Source organism: Scyliorhinus canicula, chromosome 21, assembly GCF_902713615.1.
Source record: "Scyliorhinus canicula chromosome 21, sScyCan1.1, whole genome shotgun sequence".
Taxonomy (NCBI): domain Eukaryota; kingdom Metazoa; phylum Chordata; class Chondrichthyes; order Carcharhiniformes; family Scyliorhinidae; genus Scyliorhinus; species Scyliorhinus canicula.
In genome coordinates, this window is record NC_052166.1 from 63,530,603 (window position 1) to 63,550,007 (window position 19,405).

Here is a 19,405-nt window from a genome sequence, read left to right on the forward strand (position 1 = left end):
GCCAGGGTGGAGAGGTTGATCGCCACCCTAACAGGACCCACCTTCGGACGATCAATGTGGCGAAGGCTACAACATCCGCCTCTGCACTCGTTACAACCCCGGCTGGTCCGACACCCCGGGGTGGCCTCCCGGGGGCCCGGGTCCAGTTTCACGAGCAGCAATTTAGAGATTACCCTAAACACCTCCTTCCAGTAATCCTCCAGCTTTGGATAGGACCAAAACATAGGAACGTAGTTCACGGGACCTCTCCTGCAGCGTTCACTCACATCTTCTACCGCCTTAAAGAGCCGGCTCATCCTCGCCCTTGTAAGGCACGCTCTTATACACCACCGTCAGCTGTATCAGCCCCAACCTCGCACACGAGGTGGAGGCGTTCACCCTCCGGAGCACCTCACACCAGAACCCCTCCTCCATACCCTCTCCAAACTCTTCCTCCCATTTTGCCTTGATCCCTTCCAGTGGTTCCTTCTCCTCCTCCAAAATAGCCCGTAAACTGCCAATACTACCCCCTTCTCCAGTCCCCCTGTCGTCAGCACCTCCTCCAGCAATGTGGAAGCCGGCTTCACCGGGAAGCCCTGTATCTCCTTTCTGGCAAAGTCTCGAACCTGCATGTATCTTAATATTGCCCACTGCTCCAGCCCATACTTTGCTCCCAGCTCCTTCAATCCCGCAAACGACCCCCAAGAAATAAACCTTTTAATGTTCTAATTCCTTTCCCCTCCCATCTTCGAAAATTTCCATCCCACTTTCCTGGCGTGTATTTGTCTTCTCTAGCACATAGTACAGTGCAGAAGGAGGCCATTCGGCCCACTGAGTCTGCACCAGCCCATTTAAGCCCTCACTTCCACCCTATCCCCGTAGCCCCTCCCAAGGGCCCTCGCAAATAACATCAGCGTGCTTCATGGCAAGGTACCTGGTTCTTTTCGCTCACCTATAAAACTATCAGGGAAGAGAAAACTTTATTCCCATTAGCTGAGGCTGGGTTTCAATTCCAAGTCCTGCAGCTGAAATCTCAGAATTCAAACCCCTGACTTAACTCCGAACATGGCATATCACCCTGCTTTTCACACCACGTGTCTTATAGCACCAAAGGAGGAATGGTACACATTATAAAAAGCTTTGTCAAAATCTAGTTCTGAAATAACAGCATCGAGCAGTACAGTACCAAAATACCGCGGGGCAATTTCAACTCAGAGAGGCACGAGATTCAGAGTAGGCACAAATTAATTATCTGCACACAGCATAAAGTCCAAGAATATATTTTAAAAAGGGAAATTAAATACTGCACCTGGTGTCCGACAAGTACCATTGGAAGCCACAGAAGCTCTAGCATCTCCTGAGCCTCCAGCATCTCCAGAACTCAAAGATGTGTCCACATCTGCATCTTCATCAATTGGATCCACTGACCCTAGCCTGTGGTGCCCACATGAAAACTTTCTGTCCTTCTGCCTCTCCTTTTCTGAAATTCCTTTTCCGCATTCATCCTGGATCAGCAGTTCGGTCTCTATCTGCTTCTCAGCAGCACACCTGCTCCTGTTCTCCCCTTCCCCTTTGTCGCTGCTCGCGCCAGAGTCACAAGACAGGAACTCATCCTCCGAGGGGCTCCTGTCACCATCTCGCTTTTCATCCGTGTCACTCGAGGAATCAGAGTCCCGTTCCGACAAGGGCTCCTTCAGTTCTTCGTGGAGCTGATCCATCAAGCAGCGGAGGAATTCCTGCGTGTCCTGCAACAAATCAAAGGCGTGACAGCAGGTGAATGGCATAATTATCTGTTAACCAGTGGATGACAATTCGGTAGGCTTATTAGCCAAGGACGTTTAGACAAAACCCAATGATCCATATGAAACTAGCAGTATGAATTGGCAGCCCTGCAATGCTCCAACAACGATCCAGGACAAGAGGGGTCCCTGGTGGAAGAATGCTAGTAACGCAGCACTTCAATTAAGGACACACTCGTACTGTGCCGCTTCTAGACCCGAACAATTTTAGCTCTTCAATCACACAGTATGTCTATTTTATGTGCTGATGGCTATCTTATGGAGTGCTATAGACTGGGTATGCCCAGTTGTTCAATCTCATTTCCTACATCGCCTCAAAAAGCACTTTAATGGTTGAAAAGTGCATTGGGACATCCTGGGATCATGAAAGGTGTTTTATGGCTGCAAGTGGTTCTTTTTATGTTGACACTCCAGTATAGTAATGAGTAAGTGTTCAAGGTGCTGCACCAGGCCCACATGACTGGCATGAGGATGAGTAGGTTCTTTGGGGGTGAAGACAGGTGTGTCAGGTGCTCGGGGAGTCCAGCGAACCATGCCCATATGTTCTGGGCATGCCCGGCCACTGGAGGAGTTCTGGAAGGGGGTGGCGAGGACGGTGTCGAGGGTGGTGGGATCAAGGGTCAAGCCAGGATGGGGACTCGCGATTTTTGGGGCTGGGGTGGAGCCGGGAGTGCAGGAGGCGCAAGAGGCCGGTGTGCTGGCCTTTGCGTCCCTAGTAGCCCGGCGAAGGATCTTGCTACAATGGAAGGATGTGAGGCCCCCAAGCGTGGAGACCTGGATCAATGACATGGCGGGTTTCATTAAGCTAGAGAAGATCAAATTCGCCCTGAGAGGGTCGGTACAAGGGTTCTTTAGGCGGTGGCAACCTTTTCTCGACTTTCTGGCTCAACGATAGGGTACGGGGACAGTAGCAGCAGCAACCCGGGGGGGGGGGGGGGGGCTGGGGGGGGCGGACGATGACTATGTTTGTTTATTTAATTTAAATTTATTTTTAAGTTCTTCTGTTGTTCATTGGGGTTGGGGGGGTGGGGGATGGGATACATGCGTCGATACGGTCTGGGGGTGTTACAGTTATTATGGGTTATTTTGTTGCATTTCATGTTTGTCGTTACGTTTTATATTTTCGGTAAAAAATTCCAATAAAAATTATATTAAAAAAAAAGAGTAAGTGCTGCACTGCGAGAGCTGTCTTTGAGACATTAAACCAAGGTCTAGTCCGTCCTCCCAGGCGAATAGAAAAACCCATATGCATTATTTTGAGGGAGGGCAGGGTAGATCTCTCTATTTGACTTGACTAGCATTTGTTAGTTAGCCAACAATGCCAAAAACAAAACAGACTATCTAGTCACTATGAGACTTTTGTTTTTATTTTCTCACCATCTGTAATTCTGGCTGCTGCGTTTTCTACATTACAATGATGACGCCACTTCAAAAAAAGGTCAATTTTAGATATGCACATTATCCATATCTTTGCACTGCCCTTATTTTATTGTTTTTACAACTTGATTCTTAGCCAACATTCCAACTTTTTCATTTATTATAGCCGGTTTTCATTCCTTGTCGCAGATCCATTCTTGCTGATCACAACCCGTAAGTTCTCGCTGGCATTTCTGAAAAATGTATTTATAAACCTATTTTCTGCCTTGCCCTCTGGTTTTGGGATGATCTTGCATTCCTGTTTACAGAGCTAACAAAGGATCTGCCCCAATACTTTGCAGAGGAAGAGGAAAATGGTCACTGTGCGTGAGCCAGATCAATCCTCAAGAGAATCATAGAATCATAGCTGTAGCACGCAGACAGGCCCTTCAGCCCAAACTGGTCCATGCCAACCAAAAGGTCCATCTCGCTGACCCCATTTGCCTGCATTTGGCCCATATCCTAAACCTTTCCTATCCATGTATCAGTACAAATGCCTTTTAAATGTTGTCAATGCCCCTGCCTCAACCACTTCCTCCGGCAGCTCATTCCACATACGTACCATCCTCTGTGTAAAAATGTTGCTCCTCAGGTTCCCATTAATTCTTTCCCCTCGTAATCCTAAACTAATTTTATTGCCCTCTTCTCTCGGCACCCTTCTTATCTCCCACTTGCGTCAAATATTGCGCATTTTCAGTTGGAAGTTGCTAGTAACATGGACAAAGAAATTCCTACAGCTACAAGCTCCCTTTTTAAATGCACGGTACCTCAGAGAGCAAGATCACACAAAATAAATATCGACCTATAATTAGGACAAAGACAACTTGAAAGGGCATGAATTTTTGGCTAGTGTAGACTTGAGAGATGAACAGACACTTCCAACACTGATGAAGGTTCAACTCAATTTTATTAACTACTTCTAACTAACACACGATGACTGTGGGTCTAAATGATGCTAACTTGAACTAGAGACCTAAGCCTTGTCCGAACCAGTTGATTCTCTCAGCACGTGTTGTGAGTCTGTGCTGGGCTGAATAAGTTCCTGTTACACTCAGAGGCAGCACCCAGAATGAGTGGGAACCGTGGTGCCCTCTGCCTTTATAGTGTGTGTATTCTAACTGGTGATTGGCTGCGATGTTTGTACATATTGATTGGTCCCTGTGTGTGTCTGCACCATGATATACTGGTGTATATTATGACAGGGCAGGTATTATCATGATTCTCATTAGACTGGGATAATCACAAGAATATAGGAACCTGAAGCCATGGAGAATCTTATGTACCAGATGGAAAACTTAAGACTGGAAGTGTTATTCAGTCCACTATAAATTGGTTCAACAAATCAAAAAGACTATTGCAACAAAGCAGCATTATTTACTGAAACTGAGCTTAAGTATTACCTGAAATACTGTTCTCTCAAACTTTTCTCTTAGTTTTGCTTTCCACAGCTCAAAGCAACTAATAAATCTGCTTTCATCCTCCATATCCACAGGTTTCATTGAGCTCCAGGAAAGTGTACAAGTTATTCTACCATGGTACTAGCTGCGCGTGCAATAGCATTTCTCCACCCCTTCCAATAATGACAAACAGCAACCACTGGCAGCTTTACTTCACATGCCAGCCCAGGGCAAGCAGAGTTGAGGGCTAGGTCTATTGTTACGGTCATCGTACTAGGTCAATGCAACACTCATAGCATGCAATGCTAATAGTTTGAAACAATGGCCACTTGTTCATAGGAAAGACAAGCTGCTGAATTTAAAAACAGACGGTTGATGGTGAACATCAGCTAGAAGAAATAATTCTTTGGGGTATTTTGAGCTACAATGTGGAAAGAGATGAGCAAAGCTACAGCTCCTGATGATTATCGTCCCTTGTGGAACAAGTTATCAGATAGGCTTCTTTGACTGTGCAATACAAAGGAACGGTACAAGAACTGTTTACTCCCTGTGTAGAGTGCTAGCTATCAGCATGTTAGGCGCCGTGTAATCAGAGGCACTCTCGCTATAACACATGCTTCATTATAATGTACCTTTTGGCTGGTCGCCAAACAGCCCGCTATAATGATCATTTATGCAGATTCCGGGCAATAACCAGCATTTATATCCTTCACAGATGGGGTCTTTTCAGATATGTATGCTAAAGGAACAAGCTTCAGGTGAAGGGCAGGTTTTAAAATAAATGTCAGAGAGATTGGAGGGTTATTATTTAAAAAGAGTGGATCAGTACCTGCAATAGGATGCCAGAAAGGGCAACTGAGGCATAGCTACTGGATTTGTCGAACAGAAATTATTGGATTCTATAGAGAAAGGGTGTTAATATTCCAGAGAGAAAAATGGACCAAAGGACTTTTCTTATCAGAATCTATCCTATGGCCACAGAACTGTTATTTAATAAGGATCTGTATCTTGCAGGGGGTCGGGTTTGAAAGCATTAGCAACAACGCCGCTCCCGCAGGCCCCGGGGAAATACTCAGGGAGTTCAGTAATAATGGCTTCATTGAGAATTTGGAGGCAGTTTCGCCAACACTTCGGGTTGTGGGCTGGGTCAAGGGAAATGCCGATTCGGGGGAACCACAGATTTGAGCCAGGGAAGTGGGATGGAAATTTTTCGGAAATGGGGGGAGAAGGGGATTAAGATACTAAAAGATTTGATTCTTAGGGGCCGGTTTGCAGGATTGAAGGAGCTGGAAACAAAGTACGGGCTGGAGCAGGCAGAAATGTTTAGGTACATGCAGGTTCAAGATTTTGCAAGAAAGGAGAACAGAGCTTCCCGGTGGAGCCGGCCTCCACATTTCTGAAGGAGGTGATGACGACAGGGGGACTGGAGAAGGGGATAGTGTCGGCGGTTTACGGAGCTATTTTGGAAGAGGAGAAGGCACCGCTGGAAGGGATCAAAGCAAAGTGGAGGAAGAGTTGGGAGAGAATATGGAGGAGGGGTGCTGGTGTGAGGCACACCGGAGAGTGAACACCTCCATCTTGTGCGCGAGGTTGGGGCTGATACAGCTGAAGGTGGTATATAGAGCACACCTCACGAGGGTGAGGATGAGCCGATTCTTTAAAGGAGTAGAAGGTGTGTGTGAATGTTGTGGGGGGCCCCCTGCTAATCACGTTCATGTGTTTTGGTCCTGTCCAAAGCTGGAGGATTATCGGAAGGAGGTGTTTAGGGTAATCTCTAAAGTGGTGCACGTGAAACTGGACCCGGGCCCCCAGGAGGCCATATTCGGGGTGTCGGACCAGCCAGGGTTGGAAACGGGTGCGGAGGCCGATGTTGTAGCCTTCGTCTCGTTGATCGCCCGAAGGCGGATCCTGATGGGTTGGTGAGCAGCCTCTCCACCCTGTGCCCTGGCGTGGCGGGGGGGACCTGTTGGAATTCTTGACTCTTGAGAAGGTGAATTTTGAACTGAGGGGAAGGATGGAGGGTTCTACAATTCATGGGCATTATTCATTATGCACTTTCAAGAACTGGATAACATTGAACATTAGTTGGGGGGAGTGGGGTCGGTGTGTATTGATGGTGATTATGGGGGATTCCTGATTCCTTTTTGTCATTTGTTTATGTGAACATGCGGGCTAATGTTTGGGATTTGGTGGGAGGATGAGATTGTTGTTATTGATATGGGCGTTGACATATTTGTTACTGATTGTTGTTGGTGGGTGTAAATTTGGCAGAAAATGTGAAAAAGGAGAATAAAAATAGTTTTAAAAAAAGGATCTGTATCTGATGCCCACCTGCATGGACACTGCTAGGTTTGCAACATTCAACCGAGGTTTCGAACAGAGGTAGAACCCATATATTTGCTAGAATAGGTCATATTCCGCAGTTCAATCCAAATCTTTTTTTTTTTTAAAATAAGATGTCCTGAAATGGCTTTCCAATTTTACACATTTCTAAATTTTCAGCAGCGCACGTTTTTTATTTTCCAGCTTGAAAAGCACACATTAAACAGATTTAAAGCAAAACAAACATAATTTTGTCGTCAACATAACTGTGATCAGTAGTAAAGGAAAGTTGGCACATTAACTGCTAATTATTCACTGCAACTCCACCCCCACAAGTTGTGATCACTTTGTAAGGCACCTTCGTTCAGTCGGCAAGAATGACCCAAACCTTTCTGCCGCTTGCCATCGTATCACCATCTTGCCCCGATGACCACATGCCTGTCCTTGGCCTGCTGCAATGTTCCAGTAAAGCCCAGCGCAAATTGGAGGAATAGCACCTCATCTTCTGATCAGGCACGATAAAGCCTTCTGGACTTTTAACAGCTTCAGACCATTAACTCTGCCCTCCATTCTCATAATTTTTTTTTAAAAAATGTTTCCCAATGTCGGTATTTGATAAGGTTTTAGATCATCCACCCGAAGCTTCTGATCCCAATTCCACTTGATCCCAATTCAACAACACGTTAGATCAAATTCTCCAGGCTGTATGTTGAAAGCGTTATGGCTTCTCTCAATCCATGTACTGAGCTGGGTGCCTAAAGCACATCTGTTATCGGGAAAATACTAGAAACTATTATTAGAGGTGTTAGCAGGGGACTTACCCACTAGAAATTGGGTTGAGACCCAAAGGATAAAATCTTACAATAATGCAGCAAAGGCTACTTGAATTACACAGACCTTTGCAGTCAACAGGTGCTACATTTCATCCGCCTGGGAAAACAGCAATTATCCAATTTAGTTTCTATTGTACCCTCATATAACGTTCACTATGGTTTTCAAGGAGAAAACACACACAGAAAGCAACTTCAAGCACCAAAATTGATGACCAATCAAAACCAAATCCTGTTTTATTTACTAGAGGTAACAAATCATCATAGGTAGAATATTGGTTAGCTAACAGGAAATGGAGAATAGGGATAAATGGCTCATTTTCAGATGGGCAAGGGTTAAAGTGGAATGCCACAGGAATTACTGCTGGTGCCTCAACTATTCACAATCTATATCAATGGTTTAGATGCAAGGGCCGAGCATGGGGTTGCTAAATTTGCTGATGCCACAAAGATGGGTAGGAGTGCAAGTTGTGAAGAGTCTGCAAAGGGTTATGGGCAGGTTACATTTAAAAACTATATATTTTTATTCAAACTTTCAATATTTTAACATTTTTATAAAGAATAAACACAAACCTGGCACAATGTCTCCCCCCCCCTTCCCTTTACAGCGACAAGATCTCCAAAGTGTAAAATAAACAAACCCCATCTCTGGTGGAACCACTCATCTGCCTCTATCAAAGCACATTGGCGCAGTGGGTTAGCACTGCTGCCTCACGGGTCACTATCCGCCTGCAGTTTGCACATTCTCCCCGTGTCTGCATGGGTCTCACCCCCACAACACAAACGATGTGCAGGGTAGGTGGATTGGCCATGCTAAATTGCCCCTTAATTGGAAAAAATGAATTGTGTACTCTTAAATTATTATTTTTTTTTAAAGTATGCCCTGTACACAACTTTTAATTGAATCAACCCCAGCCTCCTGCACGAGGTTGAGGCTTTAACCCTCCGCAGCACCTCGCACCATCATCGCTCCTCCAACACCTTCCCCAGCTCCTCCTCCCACTTGGCGTTAAACACTTCCGTGGATCCCTTAGCCTCCTTCATGATCCTAACATAAATCACCGAAATGACCCGCCCTCCAGCCCCACAGCACCTCCTCCAGCAAGAGAGGGCGGTGCCACCGGAAAGTTCGGGAAGACCTTTCTCGTGAAGTTTCGCACCTGCATGTATCTGAAGTCCTCACGCTGGAGCCCAAACCTCACCCCCGACTCCTCCAAGCTTGCAAACCGTCTCTCCAAAAACAAATCCTTCATCTCCTTCACCCCTCTCACCTCCCATCCCTGGCTCAAACCCAAAGTTCCCTCTTATCGGAATCATCCTTGAATCTGTTCTCAACCGAAATTGCCTCCAAATCTTCAGCGTGGTTACTACCACAGGACTCCCCGAATACTTCCTTGAGGCAAACGGTAACAGTGCCGTTGCCAGCAACCACAACCCCGACCCTTGCATGAACCCGCCTCCATCCGCACGGTCTCCTTACTCCAGCTCCGCACCTTCTCGCCCAGTACTAGTAAGTTCAGAAGGGCCAAACCAAGCTCGTGAAATTGAGCTTACGAAGCCGCGCCCAATCCCCGCACCCCCAGATACCTAAAATGAGATGTCACCATTCGGAATGGAACACCCCCGTGCCTGGAGAAGACACCACAAAATACTCGCCATTCCCTAAATATATACAGGCTAAGTGAGTGGGCAACAATTTGGCAGCTATAATGTAGGAAAATACAAACTTGCCCACTTTTGCAGGAAGAATAGAAAAGTAGCAAACTGTTTAAAGGGGGAGAGACTGCACAGCTTTAAGGTACAGTGATTTGGGTGCCCTCGTACATGAATTGCAAAACATTAGTATGTAGGTACAGCAAGCAATTAGGAAGGCAAATGAGACACTGCTGTTTATTGCAAGGGGGGCGTGGATTCTCCCATTGCTTCAACAGATAGTGGTCAGCAAGTTTTTTTTTTAAATGGCTTACAGTCTGGGTTGATATCATCTCGTGTGTGACATTAGGCCAAGTCTCAATTTTCATAACTGATGGCAAATTTACTAACACCTGCCAATGTAAGATGACCACCGACAGCACTTCTGTGCATGGGGACCAGTCAATGCACACACAGATATCCCCCCCCTCCTGAATGATGATAGTTTATTTCATTGACCATGCCTCACCAAAATGGCAACAAATCACTTGGTTTTAAGAGATTCAGGGTTTTACATCTCAACCTCCTTGGTTTTGCGAGTGTATGGTCTTCACTTCAACCTGTCTCAGCTTATAAGGCTATGATCGTTGGCCGAGTTTGTGGAGATTGGCATTCCCCATTAAAGCTAAGATGCAATTATAAGGACCATTCTAGATTTGTGAAGAAAATTAGGATTCGAGGCATGACGATCTGTGGATAGAGGGCATTGTTTAAAGTGTTAATTTGGTGCTGCCAGCACCGTAGTATTTTCAATTCCAGGGCCACTGATGACTGTGCATATGCAGCATTGGCGGCAAACACAGCATATGGAGTCGGTGTTAGAGGGATGGATGGAGGCATTGGCTTTGTGCAACACTCACTTGCCCTGAAGGCACTTTGTAAGGGGAATGGAAAATAGGACACTTCTGCTGCATCTGTACAGGGTGTTGGTGAGGCCACATTTGGGAGTAGAGTTTGAGTCTCCCTTTTGAAGGGTGGATGTAACTGCACTAGAAATCGTACGGTTCCCTCGACTGACTCATGGGATGTCTTACAAGGAAAGTTAGGCCTACATCCGTAGGCGTTTAGGAGAACGACCTTATTCAAATATACAAGATCCTGAGAGGACTTGACACGGTGGATGCTGAAAGGATGTTACCCCTTGTGCGAGAGAACAGAACTGGGGGACACAGTTTAAAAATAAGATGGAGATGAGGAGAGATTATTTTCTAAGGGTGGTGCAATTTTCATCTCCAGAGAGCTGGGAAGGCTGGGATATTGGAAAGAGTTAGATAGATTTGTGATTGACAAAAGGAGATTCTTGAATGACAAAGGAGATCCTTTGGGCGGCATGGTGGCACAGTGGTTAGCACTGTTGTCTCACAGTGCCAGGGTCTCAGGTTCGATTCCCAGCTTGGGTCACTTGTCTGTGCGGAGTCTGCATGTTCTCCCCATGTCTGCTGGGTTTCCTCCGGTTTCCTCCCACAAGTCCCGAAAGACAGGCTGCGAGGTAAATTGGACATTCAGAATTCTCCCTCCGTGTACCCGAACGGGTGCCGGAATGTGGCGACAAGGGGATTTTCATAGTAACTTCTTTGCAGTGTTAATGTAAGCCTATTTGTGACAATGAAGATTATTATTGATTGACAATTGAGGTAAAAGGTAGAGACCATGATCTTACCAAATGACGGAGCAAGCTCGAGGGGCTGAATGACATTCTCATGCTCCTAATTTGTATGTTCATATGTAAGCACACCCCGTTAGATCCAAAAGTTACACAAAATATACACACAAGCCTATTTCCTTCTCAGACACATTGCCTCTCCTGCCTTACCTGTTGTGCGTAACCTCGAAACATAGGATTAATCAACTTAATGCCGTGGGCCAGGCTCGTGGGAACAACATAGCTTGGACTGCACAAGAAAGAGAAATTAATTGCAGTGAGAACAGGATCAGTAAATCCTATTTTGATACAATCAAGTCTCATCAGACCCTCTGCAATACAGCTGTCAAGTCTCTTGAGACTTTTCTCTCTGGTCCTCACATTAAAAATGTGGGAACCAAGCATTTAGATTTACACCCGAATCAGATGGCTTTATTTTCTCCCCCCTCCAATTTCAGCCGAGTGTTTAGCTGGATTGTTGTTGGTGGATGAGAATAATCAAGGTGCAGAACAGGAAGGAGAGAAAAAAAATCGGTGACTGTCGTTCTAGATTTGGTGAGTTATTTAGGCAAAACATATTCGGCAAATGCAAAGTAAAACATTCTATCCCAGGGGCAGCACGGTGGCGCAGTGGTTAGCACTGCTGCCTCACGGCACTGAGGTCCCAGGTTCGATCCCGGCTCTGGGTTACTGTCCGTGTCGAGTTTCCCCATTATCCCCGTGTTTGCATGGGTTTCGCCCCTACAACCCAAAAGATGTGCAAGCTAGGCGGATTAGGCCACGTTAAATTGCCCCTTAATTGGGAAAAAATAAATTGGGTACACAAATTTTTTTATTTTTTTTTTTAAAAACACAAAAAAACATTCCATCCCCATTTGGGCATGCATCCATTGAGCTGAATGCCACCTTCTGCACCGTGAAATTCTACAAGCCAATAAAAGGATTTGCGCAGGAAATAACCAACTCCTACACGATGGACATCTTTGCCACATTTTCAGCTCCTGTTCATTAAAGGGTCAACTGCAGAAAACAGAGCATTGCCCACTTCAGGAACATTTCTACATTGTTCCTACATTCTTGGGTTATGCGCAGCACAAGTTTCAATAAAAGCACCCGAACACTGCTCCAATAATGTTTTCAACTGCAGAAGAGGCCTGCTTTGATAACAGAAATTCTCACATGGACGATATGCCTGAACAGAGTGTGCTGGCTCGATGCCAATTAAAACTGGGTTATGGGCAGTAGTTGCGTGGTGTGGACACGTCAGCTGGGAACTCGGCTCATTCTGCTCAAATGTATTTCACGAAGGAACCTTGCCAGCCAAAACAGATATTTTCTTCTTTTAGATTTGAGCCCAAGTTTGAGGGCTAAAAGAACCCAAAATAGAAATTTCACTGCAGAACAGGAAAGAAACAAACCGCATACACGTTCTTCAAAGAGCAACCGTCAGATCTTTGAACACTTGCGTTACAATACTTGGGCTACAGGTGACTATGTAAATTGGCAGAACTTCACATTAACAGCTTGTAATATTATTCACAACTCCAGGGTGTGCTGTGCCATATGTCAAAAATTCCTTGCAAGGCTTTAAAAATAGATTAAATTGGATGAGCATCAGCAAATAACCCGTTTGTTTGTTGCATGCATGTACTGGTCGTCAAAGCAACCAGGTGAGATTTGTTTAAATTAATGAAGTTGCCTATGCAATCTAGAAAGAACAAAACTGCTATATTCGCATACCAAAGAGCGACATCATGATTTCATAGAATTTACAGTGCAGGAGGCCATTCGGCCCATCGGGTCTGCACCGGTCCTTGGAAAGAGCACCCTAAGCCTACACCTCCATCCTATCCCCGTAACCCAGTAGCTCCATCTAACCTTTTTTGGACACAAAGGGCAATTTAGCATGGCCAATCCAACTAACCCGCAAGTCTTTGGACTGTGGGAGGAAACCGGAGCACCTGGAGGAAACCCACGCAGACAGGGGGGGAACGTGCAGACTCCGCACAGACAGTGACTCAAGCCGGGATTCGAACCTGGGACCCTGAAGCTGTGAAGCAACTGTGCCAACCACTGTGCTACTGTGCCACCCCATGGTTTAGAACATTTGATATTCATTACCGATTCTGATGATGTCCTTCACTGAATCCAACCAACACACAATTTGCTCACCGTTATAATCTAGAAGTAACATTTAAGCACTGTAACCGTTGCAAAGCTACATTAACATTTATTATAGTGGGACATACCGTTTTTTGTGCCAAAGTTCAGAGATAAGTTTCTGGTAGCTTTTGCAAAGAGCTGGCTTTTTGTCTGTACGAACCAAACCTACACACTCCAAGAAGAACTGGGTGAGTGGTGGGCTGCAACAGAAAAGTGGTTACACTTTAGAAAACCGTGGGTGGATAACTGAATTAATACATTACTGCAAGTGCCATGGCTACAGCCCAACAGAATACAGATTAAATGAGATCAGCTTTTAAATTCTCAAAAGACCTTCGGAGGCGTTTAGGGGGTTTATTAATATAGCACATTGCAGTTTGAAAAAGTAATCTAAAACCAAGTCTTAATCACAGAAGTCAATTTGTAACATTTTAACTACATGAAGTCAATGAATCACAGGGAAGTATTGGCAACTAGCACAGGGAGATGAACAGGCTGGTCTCCTTCACCTGCATTTGTAGATATTGATGGGTTCACTTACCTTATTTCAGAACAGGTAATGGGGGCACGAATACTTTGACATGCCATGAGGGGCATGGACAAGGTGGATAGGGAGCAGCTGCTCCCCTTAGTTGAAGGGTCAGTTAAGAGGGGACACAAGTTCAAGGTGAGGGGCGGGAGGTTTATGGCGGATTGGAGGAAAAACCTTTTTTTTTTTACAAACCCGAGGGTGGTAACGATCTTGGGAGGTTGGTAGAGGCGGGTTGCCTCACATCCTTTTAAGAAGCACCTGGATGAGCACTTGGGCGCGTCGTAACATTCAAGGCTACGGGCCAAGTGCTGGCCAAATGGGATGAGGTAGACAGGTCAGGTGCTTTGCATGCTTCAGTTCAGACTGGATGGGTCAAAGGGCCTCTTCTGCCCCGTATTATGCTGTGATCCTTCGTTTGGACCCAAATTCACAAACCCTTTACCTCATTTCCTATGATCAGTTCATATTTGTGTTGTTTGAATTGTTTCAAGATTCAGTAATAACTTTCAAAAAAAGGGAACTGATTAAATACTTTGAAGGGGGAAGGAGGAAATTGCAGGGCTTATGATGAAAGGGCAGGAGAATAAATCGAAGAACCAGCTAAGCACGGTGGGCCAAATGCTGTATCATCCCACGTGGCTTGATTCTTTGGGAGTCATTCCATTAAGAGCCTACTCTATAAATGTGTTATACATCAGGAAGCTAATGGAAATTGAACATTTATTTCCCTCCCACCAGCTTTTCAGTAAGCAAGGCCAGGTCTGGATCAAACTCCCACCAGGAATCGGTGATGCATTGGTTTAGTTTCCAGCAAATTTTATATGAGCAACCTAATCTCAGTGAACAATTTGTCCTACCAGTTGGACAAAGCCTGTAGTGCAGCATTCATGTAGCAAGAATTTCCAATGTTCTTCATCCCCGTGAGCCCTAGCAGATAGATTGGAGAGAGAGCAAATCAGACAAACTTCCAGAAAACAATTTCTGGGGTGTCCAAGACACTATACGCTTTTGAGTTAATTAAATCAAATTAACCAATCTGCAAATCAACAAACTAAATTAAGGGGATAGCTCCTTATTGTTAAATTGTACTGTATTGTTACAGTGGCGGCACGGTGGCACAGTGGCTAGCTCTGCTGCTTCACAGCACCAGGGACCCAGGTTCAATTCCGGCCTTGGGCGACTGTCTGTGTGGAGTTTGCATAGTCTAACCCCTGTCTGCGTGGGGTTCCTCCGGGTGCTCCGGTTTCCTCCCAGAGTCCAAAGGTGCACAGGTTAGGTGGATTGACCGTGATAAAATTGCTCCTTTGTGTCGAAGAGATGCGCAGGTTATGTGCAGTTACGGGGATAGGGTCTAGGTAGGGTGCTCTTTCAGAGGGTTGGTGCTGACTCAATGGGCCGAATGGCCTCCTCCTGCACTGTAGGGATTCTATGGTTCCGTATGCATTTTTACTAAATTAAATTTTAAAATCAATAAATGCGAAGGGATGGCAGCCTCTGAGGGGGTCCCCTAATTATACTGTTTAATAAAACAATAATTTGAACAAAGATTACAAAGGTGACAGCCCTGGTGGGGCACTCCAAGATTATGTACTTGTACACAAACTAGCTTCACCATCAGACTGAATTCTCTCCTGTTAAGGTCAAACATAATGATTTATATTAATCAACGTCCTCTTATCAACTCAGAATGTGTTTAGCTCCGGGCACATTTTGTACAGCTTGCATTTCTCGTACCTCTTGGTTTTAGCTCATCATCCTCAGACTCCGATTCCCCCTCATCAGCAACAGCAATGGGAACAGTTTTGAATGGATGGTTGCCAAGTGTTGAGCCAGCACCCTGAAAAGGAAATCCTGAATTACTCCAAAGCTCTCAACCAGAAAAATAAACCTACAAGAGCCATGGGTTGACAAACGTTCGCCAATGTTGTTGCAGAGATGACACCAATAAACTGAACATCAAGATTGCGTGCCCGTGATGCCCAGCCACCTTCATCGATCCATCGGAGTGAAATTGTTAAATTCCCTCAAGTAATAAAGTCTACAATGGATAAATAAATCTGATATTTCAAACAGCAGTAATGCCCCCGTGTAATACCTGCTCTGTTGATCTGCTGGACAGGGCTGGACTCGGTGCAGCGGGCCGCTGTTCCAGGAAAACCTCCTTCTCACACGCGTAACACCACACTCGGAACGTAGTCAGGTTCACTGTCAGGTTATGCTTCTTAGCCTGCGGTGTTTTTAAAAAAAAGAACAAAAGGAAAATTCAGCTGGTTGGCATAGCAAGCGATGGGATCTCAAGAGGGGGCGAAAGGTCACAATTTGGTTTCAAAATACTTTTATAGCATAATATACCAACCCTCCTATTAGAATACAAGTTCTCTCATCACTTTTGACAAGAGTGTTACTTTATTGAAGTCAAACTGATTCCTCTGGCTTCCCTCAAATAAACTGATTGCAGAGGCTTAAAATGTGATTACAATTCCTTCCCCCTGTATGGAAACCTGTTCATGTTACTTTCCACTGAACTAAGGTTTAGTGAAAAAAAAGAACAAAACTTAAATGGAAGTGTTCTACATTCCACTTGTTCCAAGGATACCATTACTGTCATATTTACGTAGTAGAAGGCAGGCTGTTGGGGGATGTAATGATCCATAGAATCCCTACAGTACAGAAGGCGGCCATTCGGCCCATCAAGTCTGTATGACCCTCTGAACGAGCACCCTAACAGAGGCCCACGCCCCCGTCCTATTCCCATAAGCCCACCTAACTCTGGACACCCAAGGAATTATTTAGCATGGCCAATCCACCCTAACCTGCACATCTTTGTCTGTGGAAGAAACCGGAGCACCCGGAGGAAACCCACGCAGACACGGGGAGAACGTGCAAACTCACCCGAGGCTGGAATCAAACCCGGGTGCTGTGAAGCAAAAGTATGATAATTGGAGAAAGAGACAGGGTGACTGCAAGAGTCTAAACCAACAGTAAGAAGTGCCTTTGATGTTTTAATGAACCAGGAGAACCATACGACAACAACCGGAGTAGTTTTGGATGTGGACCTTTCAAAGGGGGATATAAGGTGTAAGTAAAGGCGGCAAAGCTAGGATAAGTTTACTTTTGAAGAGCTAAAGAATGGAGTATAATCAATTCTGGGAAGAAAGCATTTCTGAAGAGACTTGTTGCGACAAGAGAAAAATCAAAGGGAAGGAAATACTGAAGTTTATGCGAGGGGGTAGCTGCTTAGTGTGAACAAGGCCAGACCTGGAGAACCAGCTGCTATCAGCCCCAGGAGGATACCCCAAGAGAAAGTGGGCGCAGTGTGGTAAGAATTACTGGAATTCTATAGATTTAAAAATCTAAAAGTATTGCTGCTAAACAGAAAAAGGGGAGGGTTGGCCCAAAGGGTAGTTTAAATTAAGTACTTTAAAACAGTTCCAAAAGATCCATTTACTGTGTGAAGCTATTTGAAATGAAATGAAATGGAAATCGCTTATTGTCACAAGTAGGCTTCAAATGAAGTTACTGTGAAAAGCCCCTAGCCGCCACATTCCGGCGCCTGTTTGGGGAGGCTGGTACGGGAATTGAACCGTGCTGCTGGCCTGCCTTGGTCCGCTTTCAAAGCCAGCGATTTAGCCCTGTGTTAAACCAGCCCCAGTACATTTGGGTTTAAATGTAATTTTCTTTTCTTAATTTTTTTTGATAAATGTTACTTTACTATAAAATCATCACAAGCAGTTGGGGACATAATTTCCTGATTTCAGAAACTCTCAATATATTTGACAGCTGTTTCAAGCTCAGCATTTACCTGCAACCATGCCATAACAATACGTACATATTAGCATTGTTCCTCATAGTACAAAAATGAAAATTGCAAGAAAGATACTTTGCTAATCAATCTGGAAAATATACACAGCACTCTTTTTTTTAAGAAATGTAAATTTAGAGTACGCAATAATTTTTTTTCCAATTAAGGAGCAATTTAGCGCGGCCAATCCACATGCCCTGCACACCGTTGGGATGTGGGACAGAGACCCACGCAGACACGGGGAGAATGTGCAAACTTCACACGGACAGTGACCCGGGTCCTCGGCGCTGTGAGGCAGCAGTGCTGACCACTTCATCACAGTGCCACCCTTATACACCACACTTTCAAGAAACAAACCCCCCACCCCCCCAGATTCTTTCAAATTCCCCTTCAGAAGCTCATTTCTAGCTAGGTTTGTATTTTCATTTCCTGGGGCTTTAGATCCCTTTTCTTAGTAATCTTTGAAAGCTCAGAGCATCCTTGTAAGTAGTATTGGACACAGAAAACAAGAATTACATTAATTATAGACAAAGGTCCAACACAAACAAATTATGTCTGAGAATTAAATATCTAATAAGGCAACTGGACTGTTAAACACCAAGCATACAATGAGAAGTAACCTTGATTAACTCTATTGAAGAAAATTCTTACAACCTAACTTTTGCATTGAAAGATCATTGTCTCCAATAATGGAAGCCTGCAACGAGCATTGTAGAAGCTCAAACCTCAGCGAGTGAAGCACCCTGATAAGAACACTGAAAATCGCATCGCTTGTAATTTTGAGGGTGGGAAATTAAATAAAAGACTGGTCTGTTGGGACAGGAAGCAGCCTGCTTCTCGTCAAATCTAGTTCCATGGATGCCCAGCGCTCAAATTAAGCAGCAGAACTGGGAGCAACGCGGTCATAATTTATGAAGAAGTCTGCAGTATTATCTATCCCCTGCCTTCTTGCTGAAGGACTAGGAGAATGCAATTTGCTCCGCCCTCCCCTTTAAGATATCAATTACCTGAGAATGTAGTGTGCTGTGATCGACATACGATTCCCCACATCCTACATAGGAGCAGCCACTCTGTTTGAAAGAAGGAGATAACAGACAATAAGCAATATTTTGCCTCAATAGAATCAGTAAAATGGTTTGAAAAACAAAAAAAAAAATCTGAAATCAGTTACATTTTCTTTGAGCTCCCTGAAATTTGTAATTTTCCAGCATATACTTATTTTTAATGCTAGCTTGTGTCATGATATGCACTCATGCACATGATGAGATACAGACAGGCAGTGACAGACACCCAGTACAGCCAATCAAAACACAGGACAGAACACAACCAATCACCAGGCAGAACACTAGAAGGTGGCTTCCCACTATAAAACACACAAGGCATCAACACTTTGCCTCTTTCCACTGGTGACAACTGCAGTGACAGTCAGGGTGTATATATCAGTTAGCACCTTCTACACGTGGCTCAGAGCTAGTCTGGTCTAGTTAGTTATAGTAAGCACGCTTAGATTAGTAGAGTGTCAAACCCACAGCAAACTGTGTGCACTGCTTAACAAGTTCAATAAAGCGAATTGAACTAACGTCACAGTTTGGAGTCTACTTTCAAGTACAACTGCATCCAGTTGCAGTCCGTGTTACCCCAGGGAGATTAGCACAACAGTTTGCATGAATTACTTACACAATTCCAACTAATATTTTTGTAACATTTTTCTATGTAGAGACCTGTAACTGAAATTGGGAAACCAACTGCTCACAAATTTTTATCAACATTCTTCTTGTGGCAGCCAGAGAGGTGAACATAGAAGATACAATGCAGAAGGAGGCCATTCAAA

At 44.7% G+C, this 19,405-nt stretch overlaps 1 protein-coding gene across 2 annotated transcripts in view; it reads right to left on the reverse strand.

The window, feature by feature from the left end:
• The window catches only part of usp20 (ubiquitin specific peptidase 20), a 71,421-nt gene that overhangs the window by 31,737 nt on the left and 20,279 nt on the right, over nt 1–19,405 (reverse strand). For both annotated transcript variants that reach the window (XR_005458460.1, XM_038781492.1), the window contains exons 4-10: nt 18,582–18,644; nt 15,868–15,999; nt 15,507–15,609; nt 14,630–14,699; nt 13,327–13,440; nt 11,249–11,327; nt 1,289–1,724 (exon numbers count right to left, since the gene is read on the reverse strand). Coding sequence is in view for 1 of the 2 variants with exons in the window: in XM_038781492.1 (XP_038637420.1) it covers nt 1,289–1,724; nt 11,249–11,327; nt 13,327–13,440; nt 14,630–14,699; nt 15,507–15,609; nt 15,868–15,999; nt 18,582–18,644 (997 nt within the window). In the remaining variant the exon portion in view is untranslated. The remainder of the gene's footprint in view (nt 1–1,288; nt 1,725–11,248; nt 11,328–13,326; nt 13,441–14,629; nt 14,700–15,506; nt 15,610–15,867; nt 16,000–18,581; nt 18,645–19,405) is intronic.